The 14848-nt window shown below is 38.5% G+C and overlaps 2 protein-coding genes across 5 annotated transcripts; both read left to right on the forward strand.

Moving 5' to 3' along the window:
- The first annotated feature begins 1411 nt into the window (after positions 1–1411).
- On the forward strand, positions 1412–7115 carry LOC131020239 (cyclin-dependent kinase D-3-like). Of its 2 annotated transcripts, none has more exons than XM_057948945.1 (8): positions 1412–1882; positions 2304–2602; positions 2677–2785; positions 2950–3075; positions 3302–3537; positions 3605–3919; positions 6492–6631; positions 6727–7115. In XM_057948945.1, exons 1-7 carry the CDS (start codon positions 1772–1774, stop codon positions 6565–6567), a joined length of 1272 nt encoding a protein of 423 aa, XP_057804928.1. In that variant the 5' UTR covers positions 1412–1771; the 3' UTR covers positions 6568–6631; positions 6727–7115. The 2 variants fall into 2 exon arrangements, with proteins under 2 accessions (XP_057804928.1, XP_057804929.1); XM_057948946.1 differs by having other exon boundaries at positions 6741–7115.
- A 5715-nt stretch (positions 7116–12830) lies between these two features.
- Positions 12831–14804, forward strand: LOC131020240 (alpha-1,3-arabinosyltransferase XAT3-like). Of its 3 annotated transcripts, none has more exons than XM_057948947.1 (3): positions 12831–13193; positions 13274–13366; positions 13436–14804. In XM_057948947.1, exons 1-3 carry the CDS (start codon positions 13055–13057, stop codon positions 14701–14703), a joined length of 1500 nt encoding a protein of 499 aa, XP_057804930.1. In that variant the 5' UTR covers positions 12831–13054; the 3' UTR covers positions 14704–14804. The 3 variants fall into 3 exon arrangements, with proteins under 3 accessions (XP_057804930.1, XP_057804931.1, XP_057804932.1); XM_057948948.1 differs by having other exon boundaries at positions 13054–13193; positions 13297–13366; XM_057948949.1 differs by lacking the exon at positions 12831–13193 and having other exon boundaries at positions 13276–13366; positions 13410–14804.
- The last annotated feature ends 44 nt before the right edge of the window (positions 14805–14848 follow it).

Raw genomic sequence — 14848 nt, forward strand, 5'->3', positions numbered from 1 at the left:
AAGCTGTACATGTGTGCATACACATCTAGTAGTCTATCGTTTGTGGAGTTTTGGGAAGTTGCTAGGCGTAATAACGTGGAGTCTTATTGTATAAGTCATTTGTAACTTAACTTCAGTTATTGATGTGTTATCACCGAACTTCGTTAATTTCTTATGCATCTAATTTTATATGTGATCATATACATTATAACAACATATAATTGATAGGTCTTGATTTGATTGAAGTAGCTTAATCACAATGACGTGCATATATTTCATATAAAGTTTGCAAATATATCTAACATCAGCATGACAATATCACATAAATTGTAGAATTATAATTTCAGTATTGTTTAATTTCATATATTATTACACATAAAAATAACATATAGTAATTAATTTGGATTTGATTTTACCATAGTAACTTTATCATAACAACACACACATATTGCATATAAAGCTTGCAAATATGACCCACAATCCTCTATCATCCACATAATAGTAACATAAACATGATCTGTAAAATTACACTAATGATCATTGATATTGACAAATCTGGTTCTCGACACGCAAAGACGCACCGACGTGAGCACTTTGTCGAAATTCTTAGCCTTTGTCCTCAAATATTCGGTCCAAGTAATGGGCCTATAGAGTGGGGGATAGAAATGATACACCAATTTCAAAAGCGGGCTAATTTTAACGCTGGAGAAGGGCCCATACAAGTATGCCACAAAAAACGGTGTTGGGTCTAGTTTACCACAATCCGATGGAGCACGCTTGGGTACGACCCGTCTCGTTATATCTCCAGATGTCGTCGGCCACACGCATCGCCTTTGGCTTCTAGTGCATGGGAGGAAGAAGAGGCCTTTCCTCGCCAGCTCGATCTTGTCGAGGAAGATTTTGAAGACATTGTGGTTGATGACTTGGAACATGCCTTTAAAAATAAGAATTGAGAATCATTTTCAATTCTTCGATCGTGATGATCTACAGTGGATGCAACATCTTGATTGATGAATGTAGCACTTGGAATCGAATCTTGAAGGAATCGATTTTTTTTTTTCCGAATGCAGTAAATTTGTACGTCCAATGTAGTGATCTCATGTTCTCACAAAAAATGCAGTTCTTATAATAACTAACCCATATATATAGGGTTACATATATATATAGACGTGTTCTAATAAAAATTATAAATTTTTTGTGAGAAACGAGAACCAAATTTCGTAAGTGCACATTAACATAATTTTTGTTGCATTGCATTCTTATATTTCACATCTTCATATATTGTATGTATGAATTTAACAACTTCACTTTTATATAGTATAGAAAGATGAAAAATGTAAAAATATAAATACAACTATTATAAAACACAATAAAAATTTTATCTTTTTGTTTTATATCAACCCAACCATATAAATATATATATTGAAAGTGTAAGACAACAATGATTCCCTAATCCCCTTTGGAGATTTTTCATCAAACCTTATTCACACCAAAAAATTTTGTTTTGCCGAAGTGTGAAACCCCATTAACAAAAGTTGAAACACAGACCCACACGCAGCTCTCCGCAGCCTACACACAGTCACACACTACGCTCCCCCCGGCTTCCCCCCAATTGCAATTGCATTTGCATTTGCATCTATCTTCACACGATTGCATATCATATGTTCTTGGCTCACAGCTCAGTTTTATCGCAAGATGGGAACTTGTATACATACTGATTCATCAAATAACCCACGAATTTGAGTAACAAATTCTTGAATCTTGAAAAGGGAGGGCGAAAATACGGAGAAAAATGGCGGACATGGATCAGTTGTTGACCAAGAAAGTAGCCGATCGTTATCTGAAGCGCGAAGTTCTTGGTGAAGGTACATACGGTGTCGTTTACAAAGCCATCGATACTAAGGTACCATCCCTACCGCAGTTCTGATACGTTCTTGTCAAAAATTTCCGGTCAATTTCGAAATTCCTGTCTTAATTTGTCGACTGATTGTTATTTAGGGTTTTGGGGGAGATTGAGTAATCGGGCAGCTTTTATCCTATTTCGAACTTTCTGTGTTTTATCGTAGTAATTGCTGCACTCGTCCAATTATTTAGGCTCTTTTTTCGTGCGGTGAGATGTGAGGGTAGCATCTATTAATGTTTCTGAAGTTGGGAAAGATACGAATGATTCAATTATTTTGGGGTTTTGCGGCTGGAGGTTTCATCTCGATATGCAATATCATTTTGTGGCAATTTTCAGTGATGATGGAGACTTTAACTCAAATACTGCAATTAGCATATTTTGGAATGGGTTACTATAACTTTGATTATAATTAACTGTGCAGACTGGGCAAGTTGTTGCTATCAAGAAAATTCGTTTGGGGAAGCAGAAGGAAGGTGTCAATTTTACAGCTTTAAGGGAAATTAAGTTGCTCAAAGAGCTCAAGGATCCTAATATCATCGAGTTGATTGATGCATTCCCTCACAAGGGGAACTTGCACCTTGTGTTTGAGTTTATGGAGACAGATCTTGAAGCTGTTATTCGTGATAGAAATATTGTTCTTTCTCCAGCTGACATCAAGTCGTACATCCAGATGACACTGAAGGGGCTTTCTTTTTGCCATAAAAAATGGGTCCTGCACAGGTTTTTTTTTCTTTCTCAGAGCTAATAAAGTCCAAATTATTCATTTATTTGGGTTCTTATATTAGTTTGAACAGGGACATGAAACCGAACAACTTGCTGATCGGACCTGGTGGGCAACTTAAACTTGCAGATTTTGGGTTAGCTCGTATATTCGGGAGCCCTGATCGAAGGTTCACACATCAGGTATTATGTCTCTGGTAATCTGACCTCGATCACATTCAAACTTGTTGCATGCGTCATGCGATAATTGTTTTGAATCTACTCGTATGCCTTACTCCGACCTTTGTGTTAATTGTTTATACAAGGTTTTGTGGCAAATTGTATTGAACCGTGTAGTATCATGTTAGGTTTTTGCTAGATGGTACAGAGCTCCCGAGCTTCTGTTTGGTGCCAAACAATATGGTCCGGGGGTGGATGTATGGGCTGCAGCATGTATATTTGCTGAGCTGCTTTTACGTCGACCTTTTCTGCAGGTAAAATTCAACCTTCTTATGTCATCATCTCATTCATATTTGCTAACTGGGAAATTCTGAAAGGCAGAGTAACTTCTCTAATATTTTCATTGTCCTAAATTATCAAATTTTCTTGCTATGATCATGGCATGGCACCCATCTGTTATAGGCCATAGATGTATGATAAATTTGAGTGTGTGATGCCTGTAGTAGTTGAGTTATGGGCCTCAAACTAGATTTTCTGCAGGGAAACAGTGATATCGATCAACTGGGAAAGATCTTTGCAGCTTTTGGGACGCCAAAGCCATCACAATGGTCAGATATGGTCTATCTTCCAGATTATGTGGAATATCAGCATGTGCCTGGTCAACCAATGCGCACGTTGTTTCCCATGGCCAGTGATGATTGTTTGGACCTTTTAGGGAAAATGTTCATGTATGATCCTAAAGCGAGAATTTCAGCACAACAAGCTCTGGAGCATAGGTATTCTTATTCAACTCTATTAAAGTTAATTGAAAAACATTGAAATTTATCTTTTGCTTTTCTTTAGGTACTTTTCTTCCATACCTCCACCTACAGAACCTGCTTTGCTTCCAAGACCTCCACCAAAGAAGGAACCTGTCAATCCAAAGGTCTCAGACTTTAATCCTCTGGATGGACCAACAGTGTTGTCTCCTCCTAGAAAACAAAGAAGAGTCATGCCTCATCGTGAGGGCTTTGATGTCAATGCTCACAATATGATCAAGATGGATGACCATGGCAATGAGACAAGGCAGGCGGCTGGGGAGAGGAGTGAGCACGCTCCAATGTCTTTGGATTTTTCAGTTTTTGGCATGAGGCCGCCAAATAGACCAACTATTAACAGGTAGGCTCTTTCTGTTTGCTTGATGACAATGCAGATTCCTTGAATGTTGTTTGATTTTATGTTTTGGTATAAAGGAGCAGCTGAGGGAGATATGCTCAAAAGTCATACCCACTATTTGTTTGAAATTATATAAATGGGGAAATATAGTGAAAGTAGGGATCTCTAGACATGGCATAAAATCATCATAAATATGCCTATGAGGATTGTGTAATCATAGTTGCCAGATTTTCTCATACCCCTGGGCCACTTTGGGATGTGAACTTAACTTCATGGGTATCTGGAGAACCAGGGATTCCATGGAACTTGACCTGAAATGCCGAATTTTAAATAAACTTCACTGCTGCAGAAAGAAAGAAAAAGAAGGGGGGCAGGGAGGGGAGAAAGCTGTAGAAAAACGATGAGAGGAGAGCATATTAGGGCTTTACTTTTATGTTAGTTCAGAACCGGCCTCTTATTTTTATTTTATATTGGGTCCTCTTCAGTGAAGAGACTAATACTTAATATTCGTATTGGAAAGGGTAGACTTTCTTGTTACTTATCTGTAGTTAATAATTTTTTAATAATAACAAGAGCACTCAACCAAAGTAAAGTAATTGAAAAGTATATGTACCGTGTACATTATTAGTTTGTCAATTAAGCCTACCCCCTAATTTACCCAGAAAAAAAGATTCACATGTGTGTCACATCTCCTTTTATGTACACTGATTTGTAACTATCAAGTACCAGATCGCTAATCTATATGTAAATATTGTTCCTCTAACGCAATTGTGAAGAAATATGTTACCAATGTTACCACTAGAAAACTCACATATCCTGAATGTAGGTAAGATTCTGGAAAATATCTTATAGGAACATTACTAATTCCACTAGAATGATTTGAAACTTTTTAGTTATTCATCAATGAATTCCGAACCATACAGCAGTTTCTACAGAATTTATGCTGATGTTTGGAACTGAGCGTCAAATGCTGTTGTCATTTAGGTATTTAGGTTGGTAACCCGTATAAAATACAACAATGGCATGACATGTTAATATGCATTAGAATTAAAATGAAGGGAATTTTCAAAATGGTCATTCAGTAAATTTTATTAGTACCATAGATGAACTTATGAGCTCTTATTGATTGCTGATAGCTCTTATAATCTGTTATCCTCTTGTATTTATGAAGAGGTGAGTTTAATAAGTAGGATAGTGTCATTTTTATCATTTGGATATAATGTCTAGGATGATACACATATAAAAGAATTGTGGATTGCTAATGGATCTCACCTTTCTTCTTTTAAAATCTTTGGATTGTTTAGGTTGACGAAGTTAAGGAATCAATATAAACGAACTATATATATGGACATAAAATATCTTGGACAATATAGTAGTATTATTCTACTTTTAAGTTTTTCGGGTTGAGGGAAAATGGTTTCTAATTTCTTCCATGTGACTTAAAGTGAGTATAGAGGCTGCCCTTGGATAATAGTACGATTATTTTTCAAGTTATCTAGGTTAGAAATGTTAATCACTAAATCCAACATAATGCTCTGTTCCTTAAGAAAAAGAAAAGTAAACTAAGAGGGGATGTCCATATAATTGCAAAAGTAGGGAGCAGAGGAGTTCGTAATTTAGTGAGAGCTGAGTGAAGTTACTGTTGGAAACACTTATTCTCAAATGCAATTTTTGTCCGCACAGCAAGATTTTGTCAATAAATCTAGGTAATTTTGAAGAAATCTTTCCACCCAAGGTTGTTAGATGAAACCAATGAGTCAATGACAAACCGCAGGGAGCGTTGCAGTATGCCTTCTCAGAATCTCAGTTCTAGTTGAAGAAATCTTGATTCTAGTTCTGCTGAAGAAATCTTAATTCTGAAGAAATCTTTCCACCCAAGGTTGTTAGTAGAAGGGGGCATTTCTAGTTCTGCTGAAGCCTGAATGGCATGTCAGAGTTGCAGTACACCTTCTCAGTTCTAGTTGGCATTGTGTATACAAGTGACTTAATTTATCTTCCATTGTTAGTCCTGTTATGCTGTTTTTCTTTTCATTGGAGTGGTTTGGGGAGGAAAGGAAAGTACACTGAACCTTTTCCTCCCTGGAAATTTGTGTCATCATTGAACATAGTATTTGTGATAGATTTGGCAAGGACTCCTCCAGGTCTAGCCTGATGCTAAATGTCCCTTGGATAAATGAGTTAATTGCATCCTCTTCTGGGTTACATTTTGATTTGAGAGGAGATTTGGGTTCTGATCCTTTTCTTTTTTTGTTAGTATTTCATGAAGAGATGGGGAGGGTTGATATTTTGTGATGGCTCCCTGCACGGAAGTGCAGTTGGTTTCAAAGGACAAATGGAATAGAAATTAGTTCAGGCCCAAGAACTGATTAGCTATCTTGATCTTATATATATATATGGCAATGTGTATACATTGATCTAGAACAATTGTCATCATGCTTGGACCATTTTTTTTAATTTTTTTTATTTGAGAGGCATCATGCTTGGACCATAAATTCATATCTATTCTAAGTGCATATAATGGCTGTCAATTTTTTTTTTCTTATGTAATGTTTGAAACTGACATCTTTCCTAACAGTGCTGACAGATCTCATCTAAAGAAGAAACTGGATCTTGAATTTCAACTACCTGAAGAAGAAGAAGAAGAAGAATAAACATGTAGACAAGCACGTATGGATTATCAGATTTCTGCACAATGTATAAAGCTTCCTACCTGAGGTTTATACCGGCCCTCCTCCATGATGATATTTTCATTGCACCGTTTAGCTCATTGGTGTTCTTATTTTATTTTATTTTATTTTCCATCAAATCAGTATTTCCCTCGCAGGTCTGGAAATTGGTTGTCCGGGAGAGGAGCCACCGGCTGAATGGAGTCAACTAATGATTGTGTAGCCCTGTACTTTTTAACCGATGATACGTAAGACAGATCATAATCATAGTGCTAGTAATTTTTGCTTTTCTTTTCTTCTAATTAATTGATGGTTGGCCAAAGTTCAACATGAGAATTGTCTATTAATTCTTGTATTAAGTTGTGAGAGATTTGAATATGTTGCGGCAGTTTACATCTATTCGTTTAAGGAAAATGAGGTACGCGAATTTCGAGCATGTTCGAGGTCGTTTTGTTTGTTGTGATCTGGATTTCACTTGTAATAATCTTACTCAATTATGTGAAATATAGTCTGTGTCTGATCATTAATCTTTATTTTTCTTCAGTAGCTCTATATGATTTTATTTTATTTTAAATCTTGCTATGCATGAAGTCGATCATTATTGAAATGTGATAACAGAAGAATCTAAATGTGATAATTTGAGGGCTATTGCACCTCAGCCCTATAAATTACCTTGAAATTATGTGATAAATTTTGCAAGTTTTGGCAAATATTACCAGCTTAAAACTTGCACCTAATCCTAAAATTTTAGAACTTTGAACTGACAACATTTCCATCCTTTACTTTTTTCTTAGTTAAAAGAGGATAAAAAATAGTTTTTCATTTTTTCTGTGAGATGATGCGAAGCTTGGAGGGAAGCGTCACACCGCATAAACTGCATTTGTTCTAATTTGGATACAGAAATTATAATTAGCGAGAAAAATAGTAAAGCCTAGATTCCAGTAAGAAGCAATCATGCAAATGAAAATATAATATTTGAATGTGAAATACTCCCTCCGTCCACCAATTCAAGGCCTACTTGCCTTTTTGGTCCGTCCACAAAAACAAGGCCTACCTATTTTTGGTAAGTTTTTATTCATTATTTAATCAAAAAGGTCAAAGATTCTTTACAAAAAAGTGGGACCATTTCTCCACTCAACTAATAAAAATACATTTTTTTTTTAAAAAGTGGAACCCTTTCTCCACTCAACTAATAAAAATACACTTTTTCTTAAAACCCGTGTTTTTTCATATAGGCCTTTAATTGGTGGACGGAGGGAGTATTTGTTAAGATGTCCCTTTTCTATTCAACCAAACTCTAATTAAGTGCCTTCTACCTCACAATTGCACTTTCTTAAGTCATTAGAGCAGGTACACAAGAAACAATTTTTTCCACGCTAAACTAATCATTTGTCTTTCTATAGGGTATGATCGATGTTCAACTCTTCTATATTCATACACTCAATAAAAGTGATGAATCAATCATATACAAAGAATATATGTGGGTATATATAATAAATATGATCCACTGGTGGTCTCCCAATCGTTATATATATATATATATATATATATATATATATATATAAACAATCATTTTATATTTGAAATTAAGAAATGTAGTAACGTCCCTTCACCATCACCTTATAAAAGTTATCCATATATTTTGATTAAAAAATTAAAATAGGCCTAAAAGAAAATAAGACCATATATGTATATGCTTACATTTGTATATCTTCGACACGATTTTTATGTAGATTTAAATAAAATATGAGGAATGCAACATATATATGCGAATGGGAAATATTCTATAACGTATCTATTAATAACGTGACACCGTTAAATAAAATTTGGAATATATATATACAAAAAAGTGGGGTTTATGATTCATTGTCATGTATCGTTGAGGTTCAAAGGTCTAGAATAATTGTAAAAGTTCATACAAAAACATCGTAATTTATGCACAGTGGGAAAGTGACCTAATTGTAAACTATATAAGGATGTTTATGACTTAACATTAAATAACACATACACACAAAAAACTTAATAATTTATTTATAGTGTATATCGATGTGTTCTTCAACAAATTCATTTTTATGCGCCATGGAATGCAACTCATTGCCTACTGCTAAACAGTTTGCTTCAGACTTGTCTACCGACACTATCAATTTAAATGAATCTTAACATTGTTTACGTTATAGTATAATTAAATTAGAATTAACATGGGGTATACCCGCAAGAAACTCCAAATTTGGAACTAACAACTTTTTAAATTTATACTCAATTTGAATATCGTATTATTATATTGTTTCTTTAGCTACCGCGTTTATACCCATGCATATATATAGACTATGTGACATATTAGAGGAATATTTGACCTCACAAATAATTTTCACTCGCTGATTTTCTAATGGCTGTAGTTGAAATAATCCTTTCGAAACAATTTGATACCGATTAACAACCGTGCCACCTAAACATAATAAAAGGAATTTGATTATTTTTAAATTGGCATTGGCAGATTTCAGAATCCTCCCTCAACTCTTACATTAATTACATGTAAATTATAAAGATCGTCCCTAATTAATTAAATTTTCTTATTCTATAAAGTATATGAGAAGTCTTCTACTGTCTACACTACAAAATTACAATATATAAACATGGTCTATTGAAATGCCATTAGATTGTCGCTCTGTTGTAATGCACTACCTTAAAAGAGGAGCATTTTTAAAGTAATGCACTATCTTGTTGGATGAATGCAGATCCTGGGTTCGAATCCTAAAGGGAGCATTTTTTTTTTTATTTTTTTGAGTGCATTAATTTTAACAGCGGATGCATTAAAATTACTTGAATAGGACGTCGGGCACGTCCGGGTCGGTGGGCACTAGCAACCTGAAACCACAAATACGTTAGAGCCCTTCAAGGAGCACCGGTGGGGGTGTCGATGGAAGGGCCTCCGACGCTCAAGTCAGTCAAACAATTCGGATTAATTGATCAGAAAAACGAATATGATGCGTAAAGATGATTAAATAATAGAGTAAAGATGAGATAGTCAATCTCGACGGTCGGACTGGTCTGCCTGGTTGGTCTGCCTGACTGATCAGAGCAAGCCCCAATCCAGAATGTGAGAGCGTGGAGGCGTAGAGATCGAGCAAGCGAAGGGAGTTGAGAGCGTGAGTAAGTAGAATAGCTGAGAATACGAATGACTGCCCGGGTCGAGTGACCTAGTTGGTTTTCTTATATAGTGTGGTGTCTTGACGGCTAGGGTTTTTCCGGGACGTCCGTGAAACCCTAGTTGTTCCGATATTTTCGGGATCGTCTCCTTTACCTGCCTTCTCCTCCGAGTCGCTGCCCTCTGTAGGGTTTGACGCGATTGGGCCTTAATGACTCGGCGTATGGGCCGAATAAAATTGGAACTAACTTGATTTTTGGACTGGGCTGATTATTTGGACCACGAGTATTTATTTAAATGGGCTGTACGAAATTTGCCCATTACAACAGTGAATGCATTAGATTTGATGGTTCTCCCGTTCTCACAAATAATGTAGTTCTCTCTAGAACCACACCCTATATATATATATATATATATATATATATATATATATGTTTGGTGTTTAACGTAACCAACACCTAAATCTATAAAGGGAAAACATAAAATTCTACCTAGTCGAGAAGGCTGGAAAGAGTAAAAATAGCTGATCGGAAACCTTGCACGAGAAAGAAAACAACTATTGTATTCGAAAATATGAGAGAGCGTAAGTCACAGTACACGAGCTCGGGCCCTATTTATAGATTTACAAGCGGAGGGGTAAAATAGTAAAAACATCTTCGGTGCATGCGTCTTGCGTGGTGGAAGGGTACGCTGGTAATTTCGATAATACGCGGGAGACCTTCCCGCGCATTTAACAACTCCTCTGATAAAAAATGTCTCCTCTGGCAAAAGCGTCTTCTCTGTCGATGTAATCTCTGGTGGAGATGACTCTTCTGGCAAACACGTCTTCTCTGGCAAGGGCGTCTCCTCTGGCGGTAATGACTTCTCTGGCATGAAGGACTCCTCTGACGTGGATGACTTCTCTGGTGGAGTTGACTTCTCTGATGACGATGACTTCCCTGACGATGGTGACTTCTCTGGCGAGTGTATCTCCTCTGCCATATTCGTCCCGCCAATGGGGTCGATTCCTCTGATTCGTATTCCTTCCCTACTCTGCACATATTACTCCTCATCAACCACTCCCCCCTCTAGTCTGCTTGAACCGGGTATTCTTCGTGTTCAACCATTGTAGTATTGTTAAAGCTGGTGCTATGATGTTTTCCCTGATCCCTGCAAGTCATAAAGATATAAACACTCTAATATTTTACGAAAATAAAGGTAAGTCCTGTAAGTTGCTCTCTGGTGTTTTTGTCACTCCCCCCCTGGTCTGGCTAGTTCACTTCTGGAATAGTGCAACTAGTCAGAGGATCCGCCCGCATGGATGACGTCACCTGCATTAAATGCCTGCCCGATCTACAGTGCTTTTTCCCGTACCCCGAGGTTACTTTTTAACCTTTGCGTCCTTTCGTCTCTCCGTAGAAATCCTCATCCGTCGATTATTTCCCGTGTGCCACGCGTCGTTCATCCCGTGTGTTGGTGGTTACCCGCGTACAATTTTACTTAGTCGATTCGAACTCCCACTTTTCACTATTCTTCTTCTCCAAGCTTTCCGAACGATTTTTCTGCATTTTCCGGCGATTTCCTCACTGTTCCGGCATCCTCCCGCGACCCTTCCGCTCCAGGTTTTACCGTCCATCTTTCTCTGGCCTAGGTAACTCGTGCATCCTCTTCACTGCAATTTTGTGTTTAATCGTAGCGTAGTGGTATAACTGTTGGTGCTCTGATTGAGCGTGTTAGAAACCCTAGGATTGGCATTTCCCATCATGGCCTGCACCTCCGCCCCTCAACCCTCTCGCTCGCCTTCTCCTTCTGCCCGAGACCCTTCATCTTCCTCCCCTTCGCAGCAAGATCTCGAAAATCTTCCTTCCCCCTCTGTTTCTGACGAATCTCAAACTGCGCCCCCTCCCCCTCCCCCTAAGAAAAAGGGGAAGAAGACCCCCCAACCCCCCAAAAGTGTTCCTCCATCCCGTCTTAGTGTCGCGGAGGTGGAAAAATTGAGAAGCAAATGTAGGCGTCCTGAAGGTTTAAAGTTCGAGGCCTTCTCTAAGGGTTCAACGCCTCCCGAGAACCTTCGCCATCCCAAGGTGATAGTTGTTTGGAAAGCGCCAGTTGGTGAAACGAGAAACCAACACCTAAACTAGAAAGCGCCAGTTGGTGAAACGAGAAACCAACACCTAAACTAGAAAGCAGTAAACGACACCAGATTTACGTGGTTCGGTCGAGAAGACCTACGTCCACGGGGTTTTGGGGGTTTTCCACTATAATTGAGAGAGTGTTTTACACTTTACAAGTTGTAAGCTATAAAAATGAAAATCCTCTAATCTATGCATCAAGGCCCTATTTATAAGCATGAATATAAACCTAAGGCCCTTGGGCCCATTAGCCCAATGAATCAAGCCCAAGCCCCGTTATTCTGATCTACATCTTGAAATTGAGCCATCAGAGCTGGAAAGTCGAGCCGAGCTGAGTCAAGCCAAGAATCAGGGCAATCCTGTATCAAGTATCAGAAATAACCACAATAACAATAATAACTAGAAATATTCCCGTTATGTTTAGCACAGCGCTGGTGCATATTTCAGTCCTCATCAATGTTAAATAGACAAAATCGTGATAATGTTCGATTGTCTTTTTTTTTTGGGGTCGTAAATTTCATCTTCTATCCAAAACGTAAAAATTACACTAATTTATGTCTTTACATGCATGAAAAAATTGGTGTGAACTGGGAAAAAAAATGTAGTTTGTTGGACGAGCGAAGATGAAACAACGTTGCAAACAAAGTAATCAAATACGTAGACAATTTGAAAAGATATATAGAATGTATACTCCCTCCGTCCACGAAAGAACTTTCTATCTTTTCTTTTTGGGATGTTCACAAAAGAACTTCCTACCTATTTTTGGACTATACCCCATCACTTATAATCCTATTACTTTTCAATTTTCACAACTCCCAATATTAATTATAACATCCTTTCACCACTGCCAATACACCCAACTATCTTTTATCCACTCTCAATACACTCAATAATATTTTTTCTTAAAACCCGTGCCACTCCCTCCTAGAAAGTTCTTTCATGGACGGAGGGAGTATATATTAAGTCAAATTTGTAAAGCAATATTGCAACTAACCTACAAATCAATTATTGAAATGGGGAGCAAGAAAAGAGTAAGTTGGCAGAAGCTATGTATACATATATTATATCCACATCGTCTACTTCCCCTTGACTTTTACTAGTATTTAAATTAAAAGAGATATAGCATTAGTAGCACTCCAATTAAGCAAAGATCGACGCTTTCATCACCTCCAAGAAAGAATTGAAGAAGTAAAATTTCATTTCCAAGTAATTAAAAATGTACGATCCCATTTTCGCCAAGAGTTTCAGCCGCTACGATCGCCGACGATTTGGATGTTTCGCTCTCATTCTCTCTCTCATCATCGCGCTAAGCATCTGCTCCACTTTCAACCCTACTTTGCATCCTTTGACACTCAGTAACTACTCTCTCTCTTGATTCCAATATTCTAGAGAGAGAATTCAAGTACTGATATAATAGCTCATGTGTATATCTCAGTTGGTGATGCTGTCAATTTGCAGCTATCGATCAGTGCTGTGGAAAGCATGCTCATAGATGATGCCATTATCAATAATATTACTGCTCAAACAGGTATATATATGTTAATGTTGCAGAATTTTATATGATAATTAAGACAAATCATGCTGTTGTGTTTCTCAGAAACTGCTCAGAACATGCTTGTGATCAACGAAACTGCAAGTGCAGCCGATATCGAGCCACGGATCAGTCTGCAAAGCATGATCGTGATGAAGGAGTCAGAGACGAAACCAGCTAAAATTGATCAAAAGCGGCGGAATGTGGATCCGTTGTGCAGAGTTGTAAAACCAGATGCAGATTACTGCGAGATTGAAGGAGACGTCAGAATCGATCCAAATTCGTCGACGGTTTTCCTCGTCATGCCTCGTTCAACGATTTCGGAGACAAACGCGACTTCTAATTGGATCATAGAGCCTTATCCGAGAAGAGGAACCGGATTTGTGAAGCCATGGACGGTGAAATTAGCGGCGGAAGACGACGCCTCCGTCCCCAAATGCGACCACCTTCATTCTCTCCCCGCATTGCTCTTCTCAATCGGCGGTTTCACCGGAAATCACTTCCACGATTTCGCTGATTTATTAGTACCACTTTTCGCGACTTCATTCCGCTTCAAAAGAGACGTGCATTTCCTCGCCACCGACTACAAGCCGTGGTGGCCGGCCAAGTACCGCCCTCTCCTCCGCCGCCTCACCGGACACGACATGCTCGACATCGACCGCCAAAACCAAACGCACTGCTATACGAAATTAACCGCCGGCCTCAAATTTGACAGCGAGCTAGTGGTGGATTCCGCATCCGGCGTCAGCATGCGCCAATTCCGGCAGCTCCTCCGGCAGACGTACTCCCTGGACAGAGACAAGGCGAGCGGATCAGGCAGGCCTCGCCTGATGATCGTGTCGAGGAAGCGGACGCGAATTCTGACGAACGAGGATCGGATCTCTCGAGCGGCGAGGAAGCTAGGGTTCGAGGTGGTCTCCGCCGAGGGCGACGTATCGGCGAACCTGACCAAGTTCGCGCAGCTGGTGAACTCGTGCGACGTGATGATGGGAGTTCACGGAGCGGGGCTGACGAACATGGTTTTCCTGCCGGACAAGGCGGTGCTCATCCAGATAGTGCCGTTGGGCGCCATTGATATATTCGCCAAGCTCGATTTCGGGAATCCGTCGGCGGGGATGAAGATAAGGTATCTGGATTACAAGATTGAGATGAAGGAGAGCTCTCTCATCCAACGCTATCCAATCGATCATCCCGTGCTTAGAGATCCGATGTCGATACACAGGCAGGGATGGGGTAAGTTAAGAGATGTCTACTTGAATAATCAGAATGTCACCATTGATGTACGGAGATTTAGAGCTACTTTGGCTAAGGCGCTCAAGCTTTTGCGTCGTTGATTTTTTGTGTCAGAATCATTCTTTCATCTTCGTTTTGTAATCAGTTTTCGTATTTCTTCTTCTTTCATCTTTCTGAATATAATTTTTTCGGAATTGTTATACATCTTTTTAATTTGAAGTTAATTACAATTTATATCACCTAAGC

The sequence above is a fragment of the Salvia miltiorrhiza genome, chromosome 4 (assembly GCF_028751815.1).
Source record: "Salvia miltiorrhiza cultivar Shanhuang (shh) chromosome 4, IMPLAD_Smil_shh, whole genome shotgun sequence".
Lineage (NCBI taxonomy): Eukaryota > Viridiplantae > Streptophyta > Magnoliopsida > Lamiales > Lamiaceae > Salvia > Salvia miltiorrhiza.

What these genes read in the sequence shown, in the direction of transcription:
- LOC131020239 (XM_057948945.1), top strand. Translation starts at nt 1,772, where the DNA reads ATGGCGGACATGGATCAGTTGTTGACCAAGAAAGTAGCCGATCGTTAT. An exon ending in AAAAAATGGGTCCTGCACAG is followed by an intron (nt 2,603 to 2,676) that starts GTTTTTTTTTCT and finishes TAGTTTGAACAG; the next exon opens with GGACATGAAACCGAACAACT. An exon ending in CAACAAGCTCTGGAGCATAG is followed by an intron (nt 3,538 to 3,604) that starts GTATTCTTATTC and finishes GCTTTTCTTTAG; the next exon opens with GTACTTTTCTTCCATACCTC.
- LOC131020240 (XM_057948947.1), top strand. Translation starts at nt 13,055, where the DNA reads ATGTACGATCCCATTTTCGCCAAGAGTTTCAGCCGCTACGATCGCCGA. An exon ending in TTTGCATCCTTTGACACTCA is followed by an intron (nt 13,194 to 13,273) that starts GTAACTACTCTC and finishes TGTATATCTCAG; the next exon opens with TTGGTGATGCTGTCAATTTG. An exon ending in TAATATTACTGCTCAAACAG is followed by an intron (nt 13,367 to 13,435) that starts GTATATATATGT and finishes TGTGTTTCTCAG; the next exon opens with AAACTGCTCAGAACATGCTT.